The sequence below is a fragment of the Cibotium barometz genome, chromosome 60 (assembly GCF_041138505.1).
Source record: "Cibotium barometz isolate CiBa-2024 chromosome 60, ASM4113850v1, whole genome shotgun sequence".
In the NCBI taxonomy this organism is placed as follows: domain Eukaryota; kingdom Viridiplantae; phylum Streptophyta; class Polypodiopsida; order Cyatheales; family Cibotiaceae; genus Cibotium; species Cibotium barometz.
This window is the reverse complement of record NC_141105.1, coordinates 28,446,535-28,460,080: the sequence shown is the minus strand read 5'-3', so window position 1 is coordinate 28,460,080 and position 13,546 is coordinate 28,446,535. Positions and strand designations below refer to the sequence as shown.

General features: G+C 46.4%; 1 protein-coding gene across 1 annotated transcript; it reads left to right on the top strand.

Moving 5' to 3' along the window:
• The first annotated feature begins 3,035 nt into the window (after nt 1-3,035).
• On the top strand, nt 3,036-3,977 carry LOC147605207 (uncharacterized). The gene is made up of 2 exons (XM_086794079.1): nt 3,036-3,577; nt 3,613-3,977. The coding sequence occupies exons 1-2, from the start codon at nt 3,103-3,105 to the stop codon at nt 3,975-3,977; spliced, it is 840 nt and encodes a 279-aa protein (XP_086650205.1). The 5' UTR covers nt 3,036-3,102.
• The last annotated feature ends 9,569 nt before the right edge of the window (nt 3,978-13,546 follow it).

Sequence of the window (13,546 nt, the reverse complement as noted above, 5' to 3'; positions counted from 1 at the left end):
CGCTACACTGGATTTTAAAAGGGAGGATGTTGGGATGATGATGATGTCTCAGCTGTGGAGGAAGATGATGATGCCAACATCAGGCTCGGAGAAGACAGTGTGAGTGTCCACTCGTAGGATAGTCGACATAGGGAAGACTTCAATGTCCCACCAGTTGGTAACCTCCTGTGTGGCTCAAAATCTACTAATTACCATATTGTTGCTTACCAGAGTAGGTGCAGAATCACCTTCGACCATCCTGCTACTAGCGCTAGCTCTAGTAACTCCGAGAATCTTTTTAAATCCACTTGGTCTTGCTGGCGCGTAACCTTGCCCCACTTTCTGTCATGGCCCAATGTGTGTATCTTAAATATTCGAAGTTCCATATGGGAAGAAGAAAGAGGATCTAGATACACATGTGGCAAATTTTGAAAAGACTTGGTTGGCCAATGGCATGCCACTCACCCTCATTTTGCAGTTCAAAAATATAACACATTCACTCCACCAAGAGTGGTGCCAAAGATGTTAACCTAAACATACTACCTTGCATACAAGAGAAGGAGAAAAGAAGAGAAACGAAGCATGCAAGGGTCGATTCGGAGAATAGCACTCACCCAACCCTAATGAGGGTTAACCCCTCTACGTGAGGCTACTAGGGGCTCACTCCACCACCACTTGTGTCACCCAAGTGGAGATTCACAAGCCAGGTGAAGAGCAAAGAAGGAGGGAGTTATGGAAAGCTCTATCTTCACTCAATGCCAACACGTATGCAAGAGGGATCTTGGTAGAGAGACAAGAGAAGGAAGTGGAGAAGAGAAGCTAGATTAACACCATCCCTAACATACATACACAACAATCAAGCAAGCAAGCATATACAACACAAGCAAGCAACCACAAGCTCAAGAGAGTGAGAGAGCAAGACTCAATTGAGACAAATGGAATTGTCTCTTTTCATATTCCATAAAATGTCTTATATACATGACCTCACTTTTTACAATGGTCAGCCGCCCATTTACAATTGAGGGCCCAAAACTAGCTTTCTAGCTCTATGTACATCTCATTCTTATGACCGACATTACACAAGCAGTAAGCTCAGTCATCCCAGATCTCTTTTATCAATAAGCGTTTTGTGTGGTTACAAAAGGATAAGTTTCAAGAAGCATGACCACGCTTAAAAAATGATGTTAACCGCAGTGGTTAACATATGCCTAAAATACCGATTTTTATGCTTTTCCCAAACTTGTTGGTCAAGTTTACCATAGGCGCCTCCTTCTATCCACATACACATGCCCAAAATAATAGCAAGCCTAGCCACACTTAAGTGATGTGTGAACACACTGACTTATAAACGTTATAAGTCACATCAGCAAACAATTAATATCCCATGTTGCTCATGTTCTGTAGCTGATACTTCAAGCCAAAATATGCCAGTGAATGCTTCAGCTTTCCTCTGTGGAAAATCCCCGTTCACACCTTGGTTCCTGACAGAGTGTCAAACAATGTTCAAGACTGGAGAGAGGACCAAATTGGTGACATCCCCTATGTCTTATAAGACAGTTGTCCGCAATTATATAAGCCTAATACCACTGAAATATCCTTCAAATATAGCAGATCCACTGCCCATTAGTAGTATTACATAATTCCAGATCCACGATCCAAAGGCAGATACGGGCACAAGAGCCAACCGTATCAAAGAAATTGTTTCCATATCGTGAGTCAATAAACTAGACACAGGCACAAGAGCCAACTGTGTCCCAAATATTCATAAATCCATAAGCCACTTTTCTAAATGTTCAGGGATGCTGAATCCTTCCCAAAACATAAGTACGAAGTGAGCACCAGGGTTGCTAGTTAGTCAATGAGAAAAATCACACCATGTCAGGTTGCATCTGCCATACATGTACTGTAAGAAAAACACACCATGTCGGGCTATATGTGCCATACATGTATTGTCATATTAAGCCTCATAAACCACACATGTTCTGTCATGTCAAGCTTCATAAACCACACATGTCTGTCATGTCAAGCTTTATAAGCCACACATGTCCTGTCATGTCAAGCCTTTCATAAGCCATACATGTTATGTCATGTCAAGCTTCATAAGCCACACATGTCATGTCATGTCAAGCTTCATACATTAGAAAGCCTTTGGACATCTTTTGGGCCCTTTTCTAATGACCCTCATTAGCAATGGATCAATGGAAAGAGAGCAGTGTGCACATTTGGTCTCCTCCAAAAGTAGGGGGCAACTATGCTTATCTTCCTCGTTAATACAAATGTGGGGTTCAAAAAGTAGGGTTGGCCTTTATAAATTTGGAGGGGGTGGGTAGGTAACTAAAAGTAGGGGGGCTCTATCATTTTCAGTCCCCATCAATCTCGTGGGTCAAAAAACCCTAAAAATAGGTTTTCAAAAAAGTGCTTTCCCCTCCCCTAAAAACCAAAACCAAACCATATTGTATCAAAAAATAGCTTTTTTTCACCTCCATCTTCTCTCTGTACACCCCATTCTCCCCTCTCCGACATCACCCTACACTCCATTCTCCCCAAAAGCAGCAACTCAAATCTCCATAGCTCTCTCTCTCTCTCTCTCTCTCTCTCTCTCTCTCTCTCTCTCTCTCTCTCTCTCTCTCTCTCTCAGTTCGCCTCCATTTTGCATCTGGTCTGCCCAGTTCGCCTCTGCCCGTGCCAGTTCGCCTCCATTTCGCCTCTGGTATGCCCAGTTTGCCTCTGCTCGCCAGTTCCCCCAGTTCGCCTCCATTTCGCATCTGGTCTGCCCAGTTCGCCAGTTCGCCTCCATTTCGCCTCTGGTGTGCCCAGTTTGCCTCTGCCCGCTAGTTCCCCCAGTTCGCCTCCATTTCGCATCTGGTCTGCCTAGTTCACCAGTTCGCCTCCATTTCGCCTCTGGTGTGCCCAGTTTGCCTCTGCCCACCGCCAGTTCCCCCAGTTCGCCTCCATTTCGCATCTGGTCTGCCAGTTCGCCTCTGGTGTGTCCCTTTCCGCACCCACCCTTGCTCTCCCTTTCCCCACCCACCCTTGCTCAGGCCCCCAAGGCAGCTACATAACTCTCTCTCTCTCTCTCTCTCCTCCCTGCCTGTGGGAAGGACTGCAGAGTGATCTGGAGGAATGGCCCCGAGTCTCCAAGAGAAACTCAAGGCCCTCGAGATGGCAATGAAGGCACTAATCAAGGAGAACAAGAAGACATCCGATTCCAACCTCAATGAGGTGGAAAACAAACTACACAGGCACATCATAGCTCTTGAAGCACGGGTCACGAACCTCGAACAAGAGAACACGGCACTCAAGGAGGAGGTGAGTGCATTGAAAGTGGAAATGGTAGCCATCAAGAATGCTGAGAAGGAAGAAGGGGAGATCAATGACAACACTCTCACGGCCATCAAAGAAGAGATCTCCAAGGAGATCACAAAGGACATGGAGGGAAAGCTCGAAGCCAAGCAGTCAGGATGGGTCGAGGTGGTGAAGAAAAACATCCGTAAAGAAGTGAGGGAGGAGACTCAAAGGGAAGAACACCAAATCATTCACACCACCATTGAGGAGGAGAAGATGAGGCATGCCCGCCGCCTCAACATTCGAGTCACAGGTATAGCCGAGACACCCGAGACATTCGAGTCACAGGTATAGCCGAGACACCCGACTCCACTCCCGAGAAAGATGGACAGCTTCTATGCATGAAGCTCGGCTACAAGGAAGAGCACCCTCTCCCCTTCACCAAAGCATGGAGAGCCGGGAAAGACTCAACACGCAAGCGAGCCCTCATCCTACAGTTTGCAGGAGAGACGGAGAGGGTCACCTTCATGAGGAAGAGGGTCATATTACGGGGTTTAGAGGGAGCTCCCATTTTCTTAGATGATGATCTCACGAGGATGCAGCTTGAGCATAGGAGAACTTGCATGCCACGAGTCTTACACGCGAGGAGAGAAGGCAAGAAGGCCTTCTATCGAGATGGTCGGGTCATCATTGATGGCCGGCCCATGGATTAGCGGTTTGGGGCCTATGGGACACAGACCAGGCCACTGATAGAGATACACATAGCAGTATGGAACTGTAATGGTTCACTATGGGTGCAGCCTGGACGACTGGAGCATGTTATGGTGGGGAGAGACATCATACTTCTGACAAAGACACATCAGAGCCCAGAGAGAGGGCTACCTCGAGTAGAGGGATTCCAGTGGGAGTCAGCATACAGGAGGACCACACGCCAGGGTACCTCGAGAGGGTCGGGGGGAGTAGCAGTCCTATTCAGACGGGAGCTACAGGGGAGACTGAGAGTGGTAGCACAGGATCCAGAGGCCAGATACATGTGGATCAGCTTACAGCTCTCACAGGACAGGGTTATATACATAGCTCTATGTTACTTTTCTCCATCAGGATCCTCCTATGTCATTACAAAGGACATGCCACAGGAGGAGGAGACAGGAGCCTCGCCATACACTTGTCTGTCAGAGGAGATTATGCATTATTCTACACTAGGGGAAGTATTTCTTACGGGCGACTTCAATGCCCACACACAGAGCAGACAGTGTGAGGTGTATGACTATGATGACATGGAGATCCTCCACCCTGTGGATCCAGAGGAGATAGGGGCTAGTCGGGCATCAGAGGACACTGGACCAGATAGAGGACATTATGGGGACCACTTACTAGAGTTGGGAGCCAGGCATCGTCTCGTTATTTATAACGGGATGCTACAGTGGCCGAGATCAGGAGGGCTGACATGCTTCCCACGTGGGGGTCATACACGGACCGGAGGCACGGTGGTAGACTACATTATGGGGTCTTTGGAGGCATCACAGCTTGTCACCTCATTCTCCATTCCACCTCGTCCTATTGGGGCACACCATACATACTTGGCATTTTCACTAGCCGGATCACCAGTATCACCAGCCCCCCACATACCGACGCCACACACTACCATCTACTTCACACATGACATGGCAGACATATACACTGGCAGAGTAGAGGATGGGCTCCTACTCATGGATCCCCTGGCATCTATGGATACCATTACAGCCCAGCTAGCATCACTCCTACACACGGCTGCATTACAGAGCTTCCCACATCGTGTACACTCAGGAGAGCCTGCGAGACCTGGGACTATGCCCCATAACAGATGGTATGATGATGAGTGCAGAGCCCTATACTCACGACTCCGCATACAGAGAGCCTTGGGAGCCATCACAGAGCAGGAGTCGAGGAGAGAGATGAGGAGACTTACTCGCCGCAAAAGGCGGGCCTTCGCAGAGATACAGGAGCTAGAGATCTTTCATTTCTTCATGAGTAGAGATAGCCCTGTCTCATGGCGGCACTTCAGAGAGCCCCGGACCCCGACACCTATTTTGCAGACCCACAGACATGGCACACATATGCAGAGGGTCTATACCATGCCCCACAGCAGCCACCTAGACCTCAGCCCACAGGAGCCTCGACCTACCACAGCTAGCTTCTTTACCCACTCGATGGTACAGGAAGCTATTCGCCGCCTACAGCATGGACGGGCCGCCGACCATATGGGCCTGCAGGGTGAGCATCTCATATATGCAGTAGATTCTTTAGCTCCTTTTCTTGCACACCTGTTTAACAGGGCACTAGCAGAGGGTTTGCCTGCGGAGTGGACGATGCACACCATTGTGCCGATTCACAAAACAGGGATATGCTCGATCCGAGCAACTACAGGACGGTTATGGTTGGCCATGTGCTGGCCAAACTCTATGGTGCAGTGCTGGAGCAAGAGCTTAGCTTATATGCTGAGCGAGCAGGTTTACGCTCATCAGGGCAGGCAGGCTTCAGGAGAGCTTTCTCTACCACTGACCATGTATTCACTTTGAGATGTATGATTGATCAGGCCAGAGTGAGGAAGAGAAAGCTCTATTGCTGCTTTGTGGATTTCCGCAAGGCATTTGACACAGTACCACGAGAGAGGCTCTTTCAGCGCCTACAGTCTCTTGGCATACCAGCAGCAGATATGACATGGGGCATCTATGCATTATATGAGCAGGTTTTTGGGCGAGTCAGATGTCCAGGAGGTATGTCCGAGACTATTGCTAGCACCATTGGTGTGAAGCAAGGATGCCCACTTTCCTCCACGCTATTTGGGTTATACATTGATGAGGTGGCTGACTTCATTACACGGGGAGGCGGAGATGGAGTTGATTTAGCAGGTACCTCAGTACATATTATGCTCTATGCTGATGATATTGTATTAGTGTCTGAGTCCCCAAGTGGTCTACAGCAGCATCTACATGCACTCGATGATTTCTGCACACAGAGGGGTCTTACTTTGAACCTTGGGAAAACCAAGGTTATGGTCTTTCATACATCGAGACAGGGCACGAGTTAGCTGACATTCACTCTCGTAGGATGGAGCTAGCTAGGTTGCATATCATGATTGTATACTCCATGCATATAGCTTTGCATTCTCCTAGTAGTAGAGCTCCATCCCCTGCACACCCAGATTCAGCTTTTTTTATTCAGTACTTTTTCATTTTGTTGGGATGACAGAGGATACCCCATACAGGTACTCCGATTTGTCTCATAGGCCGAGTTCGGTCTTTTGGGAGACGTTAATAAAATCTTTCTTTCTTTCTCTCTCTCTCTCTAGATTGATGAGGGGATATGTAGCCCTTGGCTCGCTAGAGAGGCAATGCTCACAGATACAGTTTCAGGAGCCGAGGACAAAGCTTTGGCTATTTGATACTCTAGTTACACCTGCAGCACTACTGTATGGTGCCCCCATCTGGGGTCCTAGCTTATACACAGGAGGAGACCGAGGAGAGAGCCAACCGAGACAGATACAGAGGAGGTATATGATGGGTGGAAGCCGATGGAGAGGCCCCTAGTGGCGATGATCTCACACATGATTAGGAGTAAACCATCAGTGCCACATGAGATTGTGTGGGCAGAGATGGGGGCTGCACCAATAGTGACAGAGGCTCTATTCCAGACAATGACATACTGGCATAGGCTATGGGAGCTTCCACTTGATAGATACTCCCAGCTAGCCCTGGAGTCCTCGAGATAGTTGACACCACTTGAGGGAGATACAAAGTGCTGGTATGGACAGGTAGGCACTTGGTTTGGCATGCACAATATGCAGATGGAGGCACTCCCCCCTTCCAATACAGCATAGAGGCCCCATCATTTGCTCTCAGCCACAACACAGAGTGGAACAGGGTTATCAGGAAGGACATTGTCAGACTGGATACTGAGAGGACATGGAGTTCACCTAGTCATCCAGTGGGGACGAAGATGGCCTTCTACAGAGATCACCTCCTATGCTTGACAGAGGATTGGTTCATCATCCGTCCACACACTACATGTACATACACCTATCCTTTGGGGTGAGATGTGCGATCGGCCAGAGATCTACACCTCGTCCCACTAGCTAAGAGTGGAGACTGCCAGATATGGGCCTAGGACAGCTGCACCAAAGGACAGCATATGCCAACTCTGTCACACAGAGCCCAAGACAGAGGACCATTACATATGCCGATGCCTTGTATACTATGAGATTTGGGGGAGGTTCCACTACCTCTTCCGAGCTAGGTTCAGACGACTTTCTAGGATCATGGACTTCCCAGATCAGAGATGCCTGGGACTTTTTCTTCTAGAGCTCCGTAGACACAGGGAGTCCTTAGTGAGATCCAGATCAGCTGTACTTGTTTGAGGACCAGCACAAAGAGCTCTCACCGACTTCTTCCATACCAGCACTCCGAGGACCGATCCACCCATCATACCCAGACCACAGGCTAGTGTAGGAGCTCAGTCTCGAGAGGTGTGACACTCGATAGAGCCACTAAGTTATGCAGAGCTGGATGCCCCAGACCCCATGGCCCTCGCCCACCACGGCCACGCCACCACAGGAAGATCCGGGCCATCATCTCCCATCATCGTGCAGGACCTTCTCGTGCGCTAGCTCAGTTTTACCACTTAAGCACCATGTCACAGCAGCCCATGAGGGATGTATTAGGGTGATATGAGAGCTCTCTACTCATGTACCTAGATCAGATTTTAAAGTTCTAGATTTTTATTATCTTTCTTTATTACTATTTTGTACCCAAGATGATGTACCTCATGGATATGATGTAACCTTTTGGTCTCATAGGTCATTTTGGCCTTTTGAAGATATTAATACAACTTTCTTTCTTTCTTTCTTTCTTCTTCTTCTTCTTCTTCTTCTTCTTCTTCTTCTTCTTCTTCTCTCTCTCTCTCTCTCTCTCTCTCTCTCTCTCCATTATTCGCTCTAACGTCACCCTAACTCCATTTCCCCCAAAACTAGCAACTCAAATCTCCATAGCTCTCTCTCTCTCTCTCTCTCTCTCTCTCTCTCTCTCTCTCTCTCTCTCTCCTCTCTCTCTCTACTGCTCTCTACTGTGCGTAGTCCTGCAACTTATTCACACCTACAATAATCTCTCTCTGTCTCCCTCTCCCTCTCTCCTTCTCCCTCTCCCTCTCCCTCTCTCCCTCTTTCTCTCTCTATAGTGCTTAGGCCTGCATCTTATTCACGTCTCTCTCTCTCTCTCTCTCTCTCTCTCTCTCTCTCTCTCTCTCTCTCTCTCTCTCTCTAATTATATTGCAGCATAAGCAACCATGGAGGGTAGTGCATCTTCGTCAAGGAGAAGGCCACCAGACATAATAGAGTCTATGCTCTTGCACAATGTGAGGGATGAGCACGATGCTTGGCTTGGGATGCAATTTCAGAAGGGAGATTAGGTCTATTTGCAACCCAGTGCCACTGGACCCCATCGAGTTTGACGTCGAGATGTGTGGTTGAGCACTATTGGAAGGGGCGTCTACTAGGTTTCAAGGAATCAAGGCACGATGGGTTGGTGGCCCTTGTACAACATGTGTACCATCAACGGATATTTCATTGCAGCCCTAATGGCACACTACTCTTTTTCCTTGTATCTTAATGGATTTCTCTCTAGTAGGTTGGTTTACGTAGGCTCTTGTTTTTCAACCTCATTTGATGGGTTTGTTTGTTTCCAGATATGTTTCCTTCCAACTTCATTGAGGAGTAGCCATTATGAAGCCTAAAAGGGACATTCTATGCCAGTCATGCTCATATAGGGGATGGAATACTCTCCAACATTGCCCCTTCTAACCTTTCTTGTCGAAAAGTTTTCTTCCACACACACTATGTAGTACCCACATAGGCAATGGGTTTGGTAAGCTTGAAAAAATCCCCTCCCCTCCTCTCTCTAGCATTGAATGGCCAATGCCTGATGTTTGGACTACGATTTCTCTTAAGGCAAAGATGGCTAGTGATATATAAGCCTCTTTGAAGTACACCAAGGCCTCAAGATCAGTGGGTCTTACTTGGGAATGCCCTATGCATGTGTTTGCCCACATGTTTCAAACCTTTGAGTGCACACAAATGCCCACCATATACATGTGCAAGGTTGTGGGTGTTGAAGAGATGGTCAATTTACTTGGCCAAGGGTGGGACCTTGTGGAGGGAATATACAATGCTTGCTTCAAATTGCAAGGCAGGAAGGTAAGGGTTGTTTTCTCTTTAAACAAATGTATTTGCTCATAACTATCGTAGTTCCCTTACAATAAGGCATGTTTGGATAGGTTGGAAGGTAGCTAGAAGCAAGCACCAAGATGTCCTTAGATTAGGGGCAGGATGATGTCACTTTGGCTCAAGGGCCTAAGCTAGAAGTGTCCATTTTGTAATCTCACTCCATTTTGGAGTTGTTCTGTAATCTCACTTCGTTACAGAGTTTTATGAATATATTTATTTTCTATGGTACTTTGGTTTAATAAATAGGCATTTTGGTTTATTGAAATTGTGGTTTTATGATATGGTTGGTTTAGTTTCATACAAACCTTCTATAAATACCCAAGGCCCCTTTTAGGGTTTCTTTTTGGTTCAGTGTAAAAGGACACAAACCTTCTATAAATACCCAAGGCTCCTTTTATGTCATTTTTTTCTTCGCACTCTCTAGAGCACCAAAGCACCTAAACAACCCTCCTCATCATGACGCCCCTAGAGCAATTCATGGACTTCCTACCTGAGAGTGACTTCCCTAAGGCCACGCACCTGCACGCTATGTGCACTCGCGTGGTTGACTGGACCTCCACCATCCAACTGCATTGAGATATATTTGCCATGTAAACTACTCGAGCACATAGCCCACAACGAAAAACCCTTCAAAAAATGGCTTTAAAGAGTCGAACGTATGGAAACACTCTCAGATCACTTCATAGAGCTTGAAAAAAAACAAGTCCGCAAGCTTGGCAAAGGGGATATTGGCCAGTGCTTCCTCTCATGGTTGGCATGTTTTGTCTTCCACTTTTCTGAAGGAGAAGAGGAAGGTGAGGTTGAGCTCCCCCAGCTATGCCTTGGGGGGTTTGTCACAGAGAAGGGTGAGCAAGACAGGGTAGTCATTGCTACCGATCCCAGTGAATCAATGGTCGTCCAAAAAGACTTCCTCGAGGGTGGCCAATGCGGCCACCAAGGTTTTGTAAATCTTGGACATGTGAACGCAATCTCCCTCTCTCCAACTGTGCTTCCTGGGATAGGGAGACGGCCTCCTCTTTAGTTAGAATGGGTAGCTGTAGGTCAAGAAAATATTGTGCAAGCTTCTCAACGTTCATGGTTGCCCATAACAAGGAGCGCTCAGAGAAGCAATGGAATGGAAAATGAGAGGGGGGTCCAACAAGGAGGCTATTTATAAGCATTAGAAGAGCCAGCCCTATAACCTAAGTCCTAGTCCTTAGACCAAAACCCTATACCATATAACCAAAACCCTAGACGTCAATAGGGGGCCAAACTTTTCTGACTCTCCTTCGTGATATCCTCCATACAGCATGGCGTGCAGGTCCTGTCCCCGCCCTCCACCGTGGTGCTTTCTTCCCCTTCCTTGTCCGCTTGGCAAGCTAGTCCAATTTTGACCATTGGCCCCTGCTTTGAAATATTTTTGCCAAAGATGTATTGAAAGAACCAATCAAACATTTCCTTGACATAGTTTGTGCGAGTTTTACGGCCTCCATGTCGTGTGTTCTTGAAGTACACTCCTCTTGCACGGTAATGACTATTCTCCATTCCTTAACAAAACCACATTTCTGTAAATTTCATTAATAGAAGATATCTTTAGTGCAAAGCTTAGAAATCTATGGAATACCATGTAATTCACGATATTCAATTCACCCCATGTATTGACCCACCGCTTTAATGAAGCCTGGCAACTCCACTTGAAATTGTTTACATTGTTCCTCAATTGTGCTGCTTAGATTCATCAACCGCACAACCTTGTTGAAATCTGTCCACACTTGCTCACGTAAGATAACAATATTTGCATCCAAGAAGTCCAAGGAAGTGCAAGCACAAAGGTCTTTCTACATCTCCCATCTCTTTGGAGCTATGATTTCCACACCTTCCCTTTGTGCATTTGCTAGAACCTTCTTGCCTGCATTTGCAGACCGCTGGAGAAACCTTCTAGCCTTCACGCCACTCATTAAAACCTTCTGCGCAACCATATGAGAACCTCCTAAGGTCTTTTGGTTCACTTGAATCGCCACATTACCACCATGATAACTAATCTCATTGAGAATGTTTTCTAGTTTTGTAATCGCCTCATCTTGTCAAGCTTTACCAGGCATAGTGAAAGCATAGTCTATGTGACACTTTAAGAGGTGGTCAAAGATACGCATGAAAGCATGCAAAGTACAAAATTGAACACTCTTAAGAGGAAAAGGAAGAATGGGGTTCCAACTATTATCTCGTAAATCCCTCATTAGAGGTGCCATCATAGGTGATGAAAGTACACCACCATCCCCATTCACCCTTGTAACTACCCATTTCATCACATTCCTCTTCACCAATGTCCCTCCCCTTGCATTTCTTCTTGCCTTTTTGTTTCACTCCACACATGCACTAAGGGTATGGATGAGCAGTATTTACACCTTGAGTGCAACCAAGCATACACTTAATTGTCTTCGAGTCCCCACCCGGATGCCAATCAATGGCAAAAATTCCTAGACCCTCAACATCCAAGTGCTCCCCCTCTATTTGTGCCTTAAATCACATTACTACCCCAAGGCAATCTCTCAAAGACCCATGCTAGCACCTCGTGCATCTCCTTGGGAACCTCAAAGGCTCCCAATCACCATATTTCTTTCTCTAATTGAACACTGAACGAAAAGTTAGTGTTTGTTCTGCTCTCATCACCAACTTCATCAGTAGCTTCATCACCAGCTCCATCAATCTCCCCATCACCACCACACGACCGTCACCAGCTTTAAAGGCTTCTACGAGTGTAATACTCACTCTGTCTAGCCTCCTTCCCTTCACTATCTGACACTCATCCAACTTCAAAACAAATGAAACTGTTCGACCTATGAAATCCACAAACAAACACAATGTTACGCTCTTATGCGAAAACGTGCACACGAACAAAAACATGATAATGTTACAAACCCCACTCACATCCTGCAGAATAATATCATAACCTTTTGTAGCATCTGCAAGTCAACAAATATGTTGTTGAATTCGTTGTAAGGGAACGAACCATATCATGTGCAGTCTTCTTTTTTTCCCATGCTACAATGGAGAGGGTGTGTCGAGGATGTGATAGTCCTCACCAATCATGCATTTGATATCTTCATTGCTCACTCCCTTGGGGCTAAGGATACCCTCTTAGTTGGTGGGAAAAGGTTGTGCGTGACACCTTTCTTGCGAAGGGTATCTCCTAGCAAAAACTGATGTTGCTGAATGAAAAAAAAAATCACTATTCCCCCCCCCCCCAACCCACCCCTAGTTACAAGCTTGGTGATGTGGAAAGTGCTACAAGAGAGAGAAAATAACTACTTTAGACCCTAAACTTTTGGTTAGGAATTATAGGCTAGAAAGAGCAAACTATAGGCCCCAAGTAGGCCTCTTTATTGCCCTTATCTCCTTAAGAGTGCTAAAAATTAGCCTCAAAATTAGCCTTAATCCCTACTAAAAAATAGGAATCCTTACACCCAAAAGATGTCCAAAGGCTACCTAATGAAGCCACATGTCTTGTCATGTCAAGCCTCATAAGCCATACATGTTTTGTCATGTCAACCCACCTAAGCCATACATGTTCTGTCATGTCAAACCTTCATAAGCCACACGTCCTATCATGTTGAGCCTCATAAGCCATACATGTTATGTCATGTCAAGCTTCATAAGCCACACCACATGTCCTATCATGTCAAGCCTCATAAGCCATACATGTTCTGTCATGTCAATCTTTATAAGCCATACATGTTCTGTCATGTCAATCTTTATAAGCCATACATGTTCTATCATGTCAAGCCTCAGAAGCCACACATGTTTTGTCATGTCAAGCCTCACAAGCCATACATATTCTATCATGTCAAGCCTCAGAAGCCACCCATGTTCTGTCATGTCAAGCCTCACAAGCCATACTACATGTTCTGTCATGTCAAGCCTCACAAGCCATACTACATGTTCTGTAGAAGCCACACATGTTTTGTTGCCATGTTAGTGGGCTCACACCAGAGTCTTTCTTGGGGATCCATCCACATACATGCAAAAGACATAAACTCATGTTGACTT

Coding starts and splice junctions, on each gene's coding strand:
- LOC147605207 (XM_086794079.1), top strand. CDS start 3,103: ATGGCCCCGAGTCTCCAAGAGAAACTCAAGGCCCTCGAGATGGCAATG. Junction 3,578..3,612: donor CCTCAACATTCGAGTCACAG/GTATAGCCGAGA, acceptor TTCGAGTCACAG/GTATAGCCGAGACACCCGAC.